The sequence below is a fragment of the Rhododendron vialii genome, chromosome 3a, assembly GCF_030253575.1.
Source record: "Rhododendron vialii isolate Sample 1 chromosome 3a, ASM3025357v1".
NCBI lineage: Eukaryota > Viridiplantae > Streptophyta > Magnoliopsida > Ericales > Ericaceae > Rhododendron > Rhododendron vialii.
Window position 1 is genome coordinate 14,497,049 of NC_080559.1, and position 14,074 is coordinate 14,511,122.

The 14,074-nt window shown below is 38.2% G+C and overlaps 1 protein-coding gene and 1 long non-coding RNA gene across 3 annotated transcripts; both read left to right on the plus strand.

Annotated features, from left to right (window-relative positions):
• The first annotated feature begins 787 nt into the window (after positions 1-787).
• On the plus strand, positions 788-13,626 carry LOC131320389 (uncharacterized). 2 transcript variants are annotated; one of them, XM_058351091.1, is made up of 10 exons: positions 788-1,228; positions 3,536-3,733; positions 3,888-4,010; positions 7,553-7,590; positions 7,673-7,823; positions 8,522-8,654; positions 8,807-12,222; positions 12,318-12,440; positions 12,620-12,756; positions 13,266-13,626. In XM_058351091.1, exons 1-10 carry the CDS (start codon positions 1,124-1,126, stop codon positions 13,501-13,503), a joined length of 4,662 nt encoding a protein of 1,553 aa, XP_058207074.1. In that variant the 5' UTR covers positions 788-1,123; the 3' UTR covers positions 13,504-13,626. The 2 variants fall into 2 exon arrangements, with proteins under 2 accessions (XP_058207074.1, XP_058207073.1); XM_058351090.1 differs by having other exon boundaries at positions 956-1,228; positions 8,813-12,222.
• LOC131320391 (uncharacterized) lies at positions 4,018-7,291 on the plus strand. The gene is made up of 2 exons (XR_009198211.1): positions 4,018-5,458; positions 5,505-7,291. It is a non-coding gene; the product is annotated as an uncharacterized LOC131320391 (long non-coding RNA).
• Positions 13,627-14,074: the final 448 nt, after the last annotated feature.

A 14,074-nucleotide genomic window follows, 5' to 3' on the forward strand; every position in this document is an offset into this window, starting at 1 on the left:
TTTATTAAATTAATTATATTGAAAACCAAGCTATCAAATTCTTTTGGAGTTAGTCCATAAAAAGTTCTGCTCCAGCTTTAATTGCTCCATGTAAGTAGGTAGTTAGATCAAGACTTTAAGATTAGTCGAGGTGTATGTAAGTTGATTTGAACCTCTGAGTTATAAAAAAACAAACTAGTGATTGGTGGGAAGTGTACAAGGAAAAAAAGTACTCCCTCCGTCCCAATTTAAAATAGTCTTTTGTTCTATTCTAATTTGATAAAAAATTAATTATATCTTTCAATTGGTAATAAATTTTATACTCAATATGAATTTTGTTTGATAAATTTCGATTAGTTCTATAATATAATATTTTTAAAATCACACATAACATAATAAAATACAAGATATAATACCTTGAAAAATGACGGAAACTCTCAAAAAAAAACTCTTAAATTGAAACGGAGAAAGTACGAAACAATCAATGGGGAAGAAACACAAATACAATAAAGTAGGGGGATATCGCCAGATAAAACCGGACAAATAGTAACAGCAAATCCAGTATGGCAGCAAGGAATTATTCAGTGGGTCTCGGACACGGTCCAAATGGAGTATTTTAAGAAACGGTCTTGCTATTGTCAGCTCACTGGGCTGACGATAAACATACTAAAAGACAAAAAAAACACGTATTTTTGTGCACTTTTTACATCTTTTAATACACATTCACACACCTACTATCGTCAGCCCATTTGACTGATTTTAAAATTTTCCTTTAAGAAATTACCTTTAATCGCATGGGACCATACATCTAATTTAGACCGTTTGTTTGTAATGATGATTATTGATTAGGAATCAACTTTTATTATCGTCTGGTAATTAGGAGTCCTGCCACCACACGGCGATGGATGTCTCCGCAGCACCCAATTGTTTTTTCTTTAGCAACTGATGAATTGTGGTAGAAATAGTACTGCCACCAGCTAACGCTCTCTCTCTCTCAACACTGACGCAGCAACTACGCCCTCTCTCACTCTCTTTCTCTCTCTCTATACCTATGAGAATTGAATGTATCTATATGCGCATGTGAGTTCTTAGAAAAATATCTGAAACGGGTGAGGAGCAATTGAACTGAGAGAGAGAGAGAGAGATGATTAGGGAAAAAATGTTCAGGTTGCACAGGCACAAATCATCATCTAATATTAAGTCTGGAGAGCGAATCAATTTCGTCTTCTCCAACATTCAGGCTCTTCAGGTCTCTCTCTCTCTCTCTCTCTCTCTCTCTCTCTCTCTCTCTCTCTCTCTCTCTCACACACACACACACACACACACACATTATCTGTTTATTCCTAAAAAAGATTTTGATATTTTGTTACTGCCTTTGAATCTCTGTTTCGCCTCATTTATGCGATCAATTTTGCTTTTACTCGGATCGAATCGTGAATTATGTTTTGAGTTTCCGTCAGTACATATATGTATGTGCACAATGTGTATTTCTCCCCGTCGCCTTCGTAAAATACTGTAACTAAATAACTTAAAAAAGAAAGAAAGCTGAATTCTGATTGTATTGTTCTGTATATATTTTTACTTACACCTGTATTAGTACGGACACTGGCATGGACTGATTTTGTTCCTCTGATGACTAGGCTGGATTGCGTGATAATGCTCTCGTAAATAACATTAGAATTACTCCATATGTCTTTTTTTTTTCCCCTCGGGGGAAGTTAGTATTGTTGGAATAATTAAATTAGCACCTTAGAGAAGTTGAACTCCTGACCTCCTTACTCCTGGCACTTAAGTGCACCTCCTGCTACCATTGAGCCAAAGGCCTCTCGGCTAGAATTTCTCATATGTTGTCACTAAAAAAAATTAATACTAGCTTCCATGTAAAAGATCTTTCTTAGATTTGTTTCTTTGCATTTGCATTATTTGGTCCTGGCATGTATTTGGTTTTACTCACGGTTCTAGGTCTGGAAATCCAGTATCAAGTAGTAGTTGATTTTATTTTTTTTTGGGTGGCAAAATAGAGGATTTGATATGTCGATAGAAAGGGCTGCTAAACGAACCAAACAGCTCAAGCTCGGCTCGAGCTTTGCTTGAATTTTGGCTTGTTCAAACTTGTTTATAAAAAATATAAGCCAAGCTCAATCACGTTTTTTCATTTGTTTATGAATTCAAGCCAAGCTTGAACGTACGGATGTTTGGCTCGATAGGCTCGTGAACAAAGGAGTCATTCTGTAAATAATAAACATATAGGGGTATATTAATAAATATTTCAAAATATGATATTTGAGTTTCGTTCATTGTAGATATGTCACAAGTTTTATATAGTACTATTGCATCAAAAAGAAAACCTCTTATGTGAGATATGGAAATTTAGGGCAAAGATTAGAGAGGTAATTAAGCTTTAATGTACTTCATCTTCCCTTCTTCCAGTTAAACTCTACGTAGCTTGCTTTTTCTAAATAATTGTTCTTCCTAAAAGCTTGAAACTTTATGAGCCTAAGCTCATGCTTGGAAGCTCGAGATTGGCTTGTATATTTCACAAGCCAAGCCAAGCTTCTCACAAACACATACCTTCAAACGCAAGCCAAGCTTGAACAATTAGTCCCAAAGAGTTCTCAAGCTCAAGCCAAGCTTGAACACTGGTAACAAGGAGTCAAGCCAAGCCTGAACAATGCGTGTTTGGCTTGTTTGGCTCGATTAGCACCCCTATCGATAGACCTAAAATTTTGAATCGAGTATGGATGTTAGCCAACAGAGAGAAATAAGAAATAATCTCTGGCATTATGAAGTCTTCTTATGTTTTGGTACTAATCTTGTTAAATCACCACTCGTTCCAAAAGCTTAAGCTCTTAGAAAATTGGTCCAACAATTTGTGTCAAGTTATAACTCCTGCACACGTGCTTGCACCCAATCTTGCGTGTACAATGTAAACATCCAAAGTCCAAACAAACAAAGTAGAAGAACTTCAAAGAAGAAGAATAGAAACAAAATGCAAACAGGAAACAAACGAGAGGGAGAGACTGAATCCCAAGACCTCCTACAAACCAAAGGTTTGATACCATTTTAGATCACCTTAAGTGTGTAGGAAATGGACCCAACAATGTATATGAAGCTATTCAAAAGTTCTCATGGGCGGCCCGCAACAATACATGTGTACAAAACTCTTGGAAGAATGAATTTGACGGAATGCAGATGTCAAGTTTACTATGTCTTCTTTTATTTACCGTCGTCTGTTACAGTGCTTCATGCCATTTGTTCATCCATTGAGTTTCCTAGTTGCTGTAATGGCCTAATGGGTGTTTCGAGATTCAAATTCTCAAATCCTCTCTGAGTTTCAGCAATTGGGTCTTGATACATGTGCCTGTTGGTATGTATCCAGGTAAGCCCACTGCCCACATGCTTTCTTTCTTTTGGAATTTGTTCTCTTGCGCCTAAGCAATTTCTAAGTTGAGTTTTTACCACCCTTGTCCATTTAAGAAATTTTGTGTTTTTTCCTTTTCTGTCACATTGGCGCTTGAGTATTATTTCATTGTTTTACTCCCTGCTTTCCTTCCAGGTACCCAAAGGATGGGACAGGCTTTACGTGTCTCTTCTCTCCACTGAAACAGGGAAAACAGCCAATAAATCAGGGAAAGCATATGTGCGGAATGGAACTTGTCAATGGACAGAGACTTTGTCCGAGTCTATCTTTATTTCACAAGATGAAACTCCGAAGGAAGTTCAGCAGTACTTCTACAAGCTTGTTGTTGGAATGGTTGGATACCTATGTTAATATGTCTTTGAATAAATGGTTACTATTGTGTCTTTCAATGATGTTTCATAAGGATTTTACCGAATGATTACCAACCATATTTTTTTCTCTCTAAGTGAGATTAGCAGTCATACCTCCATCTATTTGCTTATTGCAGGGTTCAGCTAGAACCAGTATCCTTGGAGAGGCTACCGTTAATCTGGCAGGTTATATGGGTTCAAGAGCTTCCATTCCTGTTTCATTACCTTTGAAAAAGTGCAACCATGGGACAACTTTACAAGTGAGTCCTCTCCAGTTGCTTTAAGGATCTAGCTTTTAAGATTCATGTTGCTAAAGTTTTCTTTCTTTTTTTCTGTTACAAGACGTAGGGGAATACATGTATCATAATTACATCAAACTGGAAACAAGTCCACAATCACTAATAGTCCCACCCAACTAATAATCCCAATAAATATAAGGAGAATTGTCAAGCCCTCGATTTTAAACTTAAATATAAATATGAGAATTGTCAAGCCCTCGATTTTAAACTTAAATGATCATAATTATTCCATAAATAAATATTGTCATCTCCATACATAGATACTCATAATGACATGCCAAAGTCTTTTTCTTGAACCGATATCCTTTCAAAATGTACATTCAAGGGATCACAACCCCATATTTCACGAGTACTAAAAGAGAAAAGGGAGTTAAGGACTTTACATTTATCCCAAAGTCAAAAGATACAATAATAAAGTTACATTCTCATCTTCCAAAAATATGATTTACATTAAGATGACAAAATAACTCTTCAAGAAGCTTTCAAAGGAATGTCCGTCCATGTACATCAAGCACTCCATGCTACTGACCTGATTAGTACCTAAAAGATGGAAGGATTGAGCATACACTTGTCCAATAGAAAAATCTCCAACTAACTCTAAAAGAATATGAGACAACATGTGCCAAGGAATCGTAACATAAATGATGAAATATGAATAATCTAGGACACATAGCACTATCATGAATTTGAACCACAGAACTCACAAGCCAGCCCACAATGCCATTTTGAGTAAAACAAGAGTGCACGGTGTCACCATAAGTCTTAAGAACATACACTAGAAACCACAGAATTTGTGCGCACACACATACGCCTTTAATTTAATAATCTCAGTTTTGCATCAACCCTATCCCTTTTTATTAAGTTTCCGTTTCAACATGAATACTTCATGAGTGATTCCTAGCGACACACCCGTAGGTGGACCTAGTTATGTTCCTAGAGACACACCCGAAGGTGGACCTAGAACTATTCCAAGTATTTGGGACCCTGTATGCCCCCCTCTGGCCGAAGATAAGAGCTTGTGAAGCTTGTTCCTAATGACACACCTGATGGTGGACCTAGAGACATTCCGGGTATTTGGGACCCCGGATATCCCTTCCATGCATTGGGTATCCATGTTCCAATTTCAAGAGGAAAAAAAAACCATTACACTTCGCTTGTTCTCATTTCTCAATAGGTCAAATTCATGTCACCACTTATCAAATATGTATTTAAGAGCTCAATCTCATGCAAATAAGTAGAAACAATCCAACTAATACGAACCACGACCTTAAAATCCACACCATAGCAATTTTTCAAAAAATTCTGTAGTTAGTACCGGTAGGAGGAGAACAGTGGTACCAGTAGCAAAATCTCTGGATTTCAGTTTTGGACGATTGCTTCTGGTAGGACCAAAAACATGGTACCAGTAGGTGTGGAAAAATGGTACCAGTAGCGTGAATGACGTGGTACCGGTAGAGAAAGTCAATGTTTTCAGGTCTGGAGTATTGCTACCGGTAGGAGGAAAAAGGCGGTACCAATAGCACCTAGGTTTTTCAGAAACGCGATTTCAAGTTTGACAAATTTTCACCCAACAAGAAAAGGGACGATCAAACACCAAAATCAACACCAAATCAACACAAACACTCCAAGCAAGCCCTAAAATCCGAACTTGAAATCCACCAAGAATGCTCCCTCCAAGCTAGATTTGATGAAGCCCACTGAGATTTAGAGTCTAGGTCGCAAGAATGTGAGGATATGGGGTTGGGTTTTCAAGGATTTTGAAGTATTGGAGAAGATCCAAGAGTGAGGGAGAGTGAGAGTGCCAAGAGTGAGAGAACGGGAGGGAGAGAGTGTGAGAACGTGGTAGGTGGGAGAAAAAAGGAGAAAGTGAATTTCCCTTGTCTTGAGGTTTGGTTTATAAAGGACCAATCACACTCACACCTCTCAACTATTAAACCGCCTCATCAAGTCCCACAATTTACACACAACTACACAACAACCCCCACCACATTATCCACAATAAAAGGCTCAATCATGTATTAAAATCATAAAGTAAAGAATTTAAATCACGGGTCTCTACAATAATAACACCCACACAAAGGTGGGGAGTTTCAAACACCTGACCTCCTAGAGAGATGTAGGAGCCCTGGCCAACTGGACTTGCCCCAGTTGTTTGTTGCTAAAATTTTCTTTGTTTATATCCAACTGTTGCACACTTTTTTAATATACTTTTCTTGTAATCAAGCCAAGATTGTACCCTGTGCGTGTAGGTGAATGAATGCATGGCTGTGCCCCTGGCTGTACCCTAAACTTCATTTGATTAGTCACTCGTCGTTTTCTCCTGTATCATTATAGGGAATCTCTCTTGCATCTATGCACTTCATTTACTTGTCTTCTCCTTTCTCTTTCGCAGTCATCATCACTTTATTGGTGACACAAGTTTCTCACATATTTTCTAGTAACCAATAGTATTAGCATTTTTCTTCATCTTCGTGTAAAGTAACTATAGTTTAGAAGGCTTTTTTTTTTTTTTTGGGTGTAACTTCTCTTTCAACTGTTCAAACTAAGAGCTCTTTCTGCGGTTCCCCTACCTTCACTATTGATTTTCCACAAAACACTAAGAGAAGGCATTTCTTCATGTCTCTTTCTCTTGATATTTTTGTCGTTTTCTTGATTTTTTTGCCTTTGCTGTGTTCTTTTGTATGCAGCAGGTAGCTAGTTGTAACTCATGACATTATTCTGCTTACCACATGTGGTTTTATTTTGCTTTAATGCACTGTGTTTATTTTGCTTTCATTCATTACGAGCTCCATTCGATTTGTGGCCTACCCCATAAATTGCAAATGCAATTGTTGTCCATATCTTAAGGAAAAGAAGTATCAGCAATGTTGTGCATAGAAGCTTTGAGAAAAGTATCCTTCTTCTTGACTCTTGGACTAACATTGTCAACGCAATGTGCCTAATTTTCCTACACAAGGGTTGATGTACATCAGGTTCAATAATTACCCTGTAGGGGTCAACTCCATTATGGAAGTGGGCAAGTTCTTTCATTGTTCCGTGTTCTATTATTTGATTCCTTGCCAATCCAATTTAGATACAGAAGGCTGTTGTCCTTGTCTTTCCTATTCTTTCTTTTTTATGTACCGAGCGAAGCATTCCAAACAGTACTTTGAGTTTATTCAAGTTCATTAGAGATGAACTTTCCACCATTCAGTTGCCAGTGTCTGCATAAGTTATCAATTGTTACCAGCATTGAACCCAGCCATCGTAGATGCATAAATACAGAGTTGTCCTGTGGTATTTGTTGACATGAATGTTATATTATCTCATGATTATCAAAATTCAGATAACAGAGTTTTAATACTAAAAACCATCCATTCAGATACTCAAGGTTCTTAACCATTCAATTAGTCCACATTCCCTGTACTGGAGTTACGGGTTGTTTCCTCGTTAGCCATCATCTAGGTATCATTCTTCTTTACTTAAATCCTCAGTTTAACAATTTTCTCATCTTTCTTCTGCAGGTTGAGATTCAGTGCCTAACACCAAGAATAAAACACGGGTTTGTTGTTGCGCAAAGGCAGCTCTTTTCCCTGTGTGTGTGTGTGTGTGACTGAGAATGTTTACTGCTTTACTATTTTCAGGGATGAAAAATGGAATCATTCAAATTCATGTACTGAAGATGCAAATTCAGATTACGATGATGTGGACAATAAATCTGAGGTGTCTCTTGGAGGATCTTCCTCTAGTAACCATTTGGATGGTACTTCTCATCCAGGGGATCTTGGTAGCAGGGTATGCTCACAAACGCCTCTTGTGTGTGCAAATAAATAGTTGCGCTGTATAAGGGGCCTAAGGGCACCTTTCTTTGGTAGTCTTGTTAACAATAACCCAGGGATCATACCTGTAGCAACATTTTGTACTATTTTAACAAGAAGACACACGTAGAATTGCATTTTTACAACTACAGGACATTAATCATCCTTCACTTCCAGAACGGCTGTGTGCTTACATTAGAAATAATGATTGAAATGCTCATCTCAATATCAAGGGAAAATTTCTGTACATGTGTTGCATATGTTATTTTTGGTTCAGTCAATCTCTTTTGCCAACCGGCTTGTGAGGAAAGAGTTTATGCTTGCATACTAGAGAACTTACAATCGGTAGGGAAAATTCTAGCTCTGCGTTTAATGGTTTTATATTGTTGGATTGTGTCCCACATCGCCAGGACATGCCCCCTCTATGCTGGTTATAAGGCCCTAGCTTCCCTCTCCTTAATACCTGGGTTTTAAGGAGACTTTATAGTCTGAGCTTTTCTAACATATATAGCTTTGCTTCGGAAGTTGTTTGAATATAAGATGAAATAGGCTGGGACATCTCACATAGTTATTCTGACATTTTATGGTATATACCTTCGGGAACACGCTTCAAATAGTTCTATTTCATCTTGCCCTGCCCTAAGGGTATAACAAAATACTCTCTTGTTGTGGCAGGAGACAAGTTTTTCAGCATCAGGCTCTCGTTATAGCTTTGACTCCATAGAAGGTTCCTTAGGAAGGGAAAGCATGTCCCCTCAAAATAGTACAAGTGGGATTATCAAACATGTAGTTGGAAGACATGATTCAGGTGGCTTGCATTTTCTTTATTTGCACTTTATGGCTATTACCTATATTCGATTCTCTCTCTCTCTCTCTCTCTCTCTCTCTCTCTCTCTCTCTCTCTCTTTTATTCTTCTTGTTAAAGTCAGACATCTAATAATTATAGTTCACTGATCCCAGGTTCAGGAAGGCATCCTAATCAAAGAGAAGAATTTGGACAAATCTCTCATGGTATTATGGCATCGCCCTTGCAAAATTCTGGTTCCTCTGCGAATACTATGGAATCTGAAGTAACCGCAATGGAAGAACTTAAGGCAGAAGCTAGGATGTGGGAACGAAATGCTCGTAAGTTAATGCTTGATCACGAATTATTGATGAAGGAATTTTCTGACCAGTCAAAACAACTTGCAAATCTTGAAGTCGAGCTTTCTGCATCACGAAGAGAATGTGATGGGCTCAAGAAGGAAATTGAGCACTTGAAAGTACTCCTAGAGAAATCCATGGACAAACAAAAAACAATTGACAATTTCAAGTTTCAACCCACAGATGTGGGTGACATTCAAAAAGTATTGGAAGATGAAATAAAGTTTCAGAAAGAGTCGAACCATGACATAGCTCTACAGCTGAAGAAAACACAGGAATCAAACCTTGAGCTTGTTTCCATTCTCCAGGAAATGGAAGAAACAATAGAAAATCAAAAAGAGGAGATAAAGAAGCTGAAATCTAAATTTGAACATTCAGGGAGTTTTGGGCAGGAGGGCAATGGAGAAGTAAATTCAAGAGAGGAAGTTTCAGCAGAGAAAATGAGGAAGGCCTCTTGTGATTCAGATTTGGAAGGTAGCACTGTGGAACACCCAATAACTGAGTTGCATGCCGAGTTTGAACAAGAGGACAACTGGAGTTTAGAACTACAACAGTTGAGGGAATCACAAAAGAATTTGGAAAGTACCATCCTTTCCTTAGAAAAGGCCCTGGAGGGAAAAAACCTTGAGATAGTAACTGAACAAAACCTAAGGACTCAAACTCTACAGGATTGTGAAGAGGAATGGAGATGTAAATTTACTGCAAAAGAGGAAGAACTCTTTAACTTGGAAGAAAAATTGTCAAAAGCTCTCATTGAGAGAGATTCAGAAGTAGCAAATTTTGAAAGTAAAGATGATCTCTGTTTAATCAAAGAGATTGAAGCTCTGAAGGAAAAGGTTCAGGAGCTTGAGAGAGATTGCAATGAGCTTACAGATGAGAACTTGGAACTTCTGCTTAAGCTAAAAGAAGACACAAAGACTCCTCCAACAAAAAGTGTCTATATCAAATCTTCGCCCAACGATTGTCCATCTCATAGATCACCTGTTGCTTCTGAAATCGAAGTAAGCGAATTTAAGTACCAAATGTGTCAGTTTGATGAGGAGATAAAGAATGAGGAAATCCCTATTCAAGGTGTTGCCACAAAGTTTCAGAATTCTGAATCACAAACTGCCATTGATAAGTTTGAACTGCTCCCTGCATTGTTTGAACAGCTCCAACTTCTCCTAGTGAATGTCAAGAAGCAACAGCAGAGTCCTTATTCACCTCTAGCTTTAAAGTGCACATATGCCGTCAAAAACTCGTATAGTTTGAAATGTACAGATTTGACTACTCGAAAAGATATCGAGGAAGCTGCGTTGGACAACTTGGTTCAGCTGAATAAATTGTTTGGAGCAAAAGTAACTCTGTGCGATGATTCTTACAGGTCCACAAGTGCTGTTGAAGTACAAAATAAACTGGAGGCTGACAATTTGGAAGACAATACAATTTGTGCGTGTAGTCAAGGAATCAACTGTTTAAATAAGGAACTGGAATCCACAATTGCAGATCTGAGGAAAGAATTAGTGGGCAAAAATTCTCTGATAGAAAAGCTTAATGTCAACCATTTGCTGAAAGAAGAAGAGATTGGAGATTCAAGACGTTGTCAAAGGGACTTGGAAACTCATATTTCTGATCTTCAAAAGATAATTGAACAGATGGAAGAAAATATGGAAGTCATGCAAAGACAGAGTACTGTTACCTCGAAATGCTTGGACAATTTGAAAAATGATTTGATGGTGCAAAGCAGTAGCATGGAATCCCACATTTCCAACAAGAAGGTACTTGAAAGGAAATCACTGGAGCTAGAAAGTACCAAATGTGAGTTAGAACTCCAAGTATCTGAACTAGAAGAAGAAAATGTGCTTTTATCCGGACGGATATCTGGTTTGGAAGCTCAGTTGAGATACTTAACCGATACCAGGGAGGCAAGTCGGTTAGAATTGCAGCATTCAGAATCACATGTTAAGAATCTCAAGGATGATATAGGAAGATTGGAATACGAAATGGAGGCACAAAAGGCTTGTATGAAACAGAAGACAGAGGACATGCAAAAGCGGTGGTTAGAGGCTCAAGAAGAGTGCGAGTATCTGAAAAAAGCAAATCCAAAATTGCAAGCAACTGCAGAAAGTTTGATTGAAGAATGCAGTTCACTCCAGAAATCAAATATAGAGCTAAGGCAGCAAAAGATCGAATTGCAAGAGTATTGCACAGTCTTGGAGGTGGACCTCAAGGAATTGCGAAGTAGATTCTCTGACTGCTCAAAAGAGATTGAATCTTTAGAAGCAAAATTTTCTGCAATTGTGGAGGAAATGTACTCAAAAGAGAAAATCTTGAATTCAGAACTCGATGCTATCTATCAACAAAACAAAGAATATGAGAAACTTGTTCACACGGAGGGCTTTTTTAATGAAACTTCCTCAGATAAGTCTGCTGAAGTTCAACATCTTCAAGAATTTCAAGGGAATTTCAAGTTGTCTCAGAACAAGGTCGAAATCATACAGGTGGATTGTGAAACAAATATACTAGCTCTGATGACTGAGCTTGCGGCTTCCAAAGAAAACCATGAAACTCTGGTCACTAACCATGAAAAGCTCCTGGGGCTGTTGGAAGATGTCAGATCTAATGAAGAGAAACTCAAAGGCATCATTGACAAGCTTGAAGCAGACCTGAAATCATCTGAACAAGAAAGACTACAACTCGCTGAAGAAATTTCCTCCCTGAAAACACAATTGCAGAAAGTACCAACTCTTCAGGATGAAGTTCTGTCCCTTAAGGGTTCACTCTATGGGACAAAATTTGAAAATGAAAGGCTGCAGACCTCATTAGACTTATTATCTGGTGATTTTGAAGAATTGAAGACCGATAGAATCAATCTTCTTCAGAAAATCTCTAGCATGCAGAAAGCCATCTCGGAATTGGAGAACTGCAGACGAAGTAAGGTGGCCTTAGAGGAAAAGATTTTGCGTATGGAGGGGGATTTAACTGCAAGTCAAGCGTTATGCTCCCAGGACGCTGAGCTGAAAAATGAGCTTGGCCGAATTAAGAGAGTGAACAGCCAATTTCAGTGGAAGGTAAAGCAACTTGAAGAAGAGAAGCAAGAGTGGCTCCAGAAAGCTAAAGCCCTAGAACAGGAGCTGAAGCAGAATAATGAAGTAAAACAGGAACAAGTTGGGCCCAGTAGTAACCCTTTCCTTGTAGACCCTGGATCATGTGGTACAAATGATTGTATCGACGAAGACTGCGAGCACTCGGAGGTTATTGTCTGATACTTGTGTATACACTTTAATTTGAATCCGTTTTTCACTTGAGTACAGAAGTACTGATTTGTTTAGTTGGTCTAAATTGACAGAAAAGTGAAGAGGCTAACTTCTTCCAATTAAGCAAAGATCAATCAGAGGATTCAGAGCTATGCACAGGGACTGATCAAGTACAAATTTTAGAAGATGGAGGAATGGTTCGGCACCAAAGACAGGTCATCATACTCCTCTGCTGCATTTCATTCCTATCACTTGACAGACTCAACCAATGAGCAAATTAGTATTCACTTTGATTTCCATTGATAAATGAACTCAACATACGTGTAATGTAAGCCAGGAAAGATTATGTTCATACATAACTGACATTTATTGTCCCTGTTTTTCTACATCCCAGGACAATAATGGACAACATGCTAATGCTGCAAGTTCTCCCAAGATAGCAGTTGATACAGTGTCAAGAATTACATATCTTGAGAGTGAACTTGCTGAGGCCTTGGAGGCTAATAACATGTATAGAGCGCAACTGAAGAGGTTAGTGCATGAAATATTTTCTTATACTTCGCAGAGTATTTATTTGCTTATTACAGTTCATACCAAGAGTTGTTATATCAACTAATTGAAGCATAAAACTGCACCAACATATGATTTTTACCGCATCGCCTCTCAGACCTTCAACTCTACTAGTATTCAGACTTATTAAGGACCATTATGGCTGTTAAATTGAATGCAACTTCAATCTAGAATCCAAATTGTTAGCAGAAACATGGAGTGTATGGTCTCTTAATTTTGATGGAACTCCAATTTCAACTTTTACCAAACTGATAATGATCTTTTCTCTCTACATGGATTGTACAAATGTAATGTTGGAGGAGGAGAACTAATAACTCATTTTCCCATAACAATAACATATCCACTTCACCTCTCAGCTTTGCCCATTTCACGTGGAAATCAAAACAGTAACAGAAGTACTCTCTTTCTGTGCGCTTGTATTTGCATGTCAATGCGTCATCTAACTTTTTCCCCACACTCCTGCTTTTCAGTTTTCTGTTGGGGACGCAAGTTGATCATTCCGATACTCATGAGAACCTTGAAGCCGAAAATTATGCAAACAACAAAGAAGAAAAGAAGCAGAAGGCAGATTTGCTGGAGGCAGAATTGAGAGAAATTCGTGAAAGATACTTGGAGATGAGCCTCAGATATGCAGAGGTAGAGGCTCAGCGGGAGCAACTTGTTATGAAGCTCAAGACTGTAAATAGTGGGAAGAGGTGGTTTTCATAAAGATGGGAAGTTTTGTGTTATTAGCATAAATACCTAACCAATTCTTTCCTTCACTTTTTTCCAGATTCATAGTCCTGTAACGACTTGCATTCTTTTAACAAAAGAAATATCTTCCCACCATAATAGCACGCAAGTTACAGCAGCAATAAATAAAAAAGTGGGGAAAAAAAAAAAACTAATATATTTTTAGATCTCCTTGCAATTTACTCTGCCAGTTCCAAGAGCTGAATGGCGTTTTGCAGTTTTTGGCAATTTTGCTAACATTGGTGCCCTTACCGTAAAGCAACAGACTAAAAGGGTTCGGAACTCTAACCAGTCCAGTCAAAACTACAATAAGTTGTGGACTGCAAGGATTGTTTATCCGATACTACCAACTTTGTACCCAGTTGAACATTTAGTTTTAATACAAATTCTTATCTTCTCACGGGAAAAACATGATTGATCATAACATGAGTAACAAGACGCCAATAGCGAGGTTCAAGACAAATGGTATCACGGATCACTCTACACCGATGAGACTAGACAGGGTTAAGCATGGTCATAAAATAGTCCGGGTGTGCGTTTGCCTATC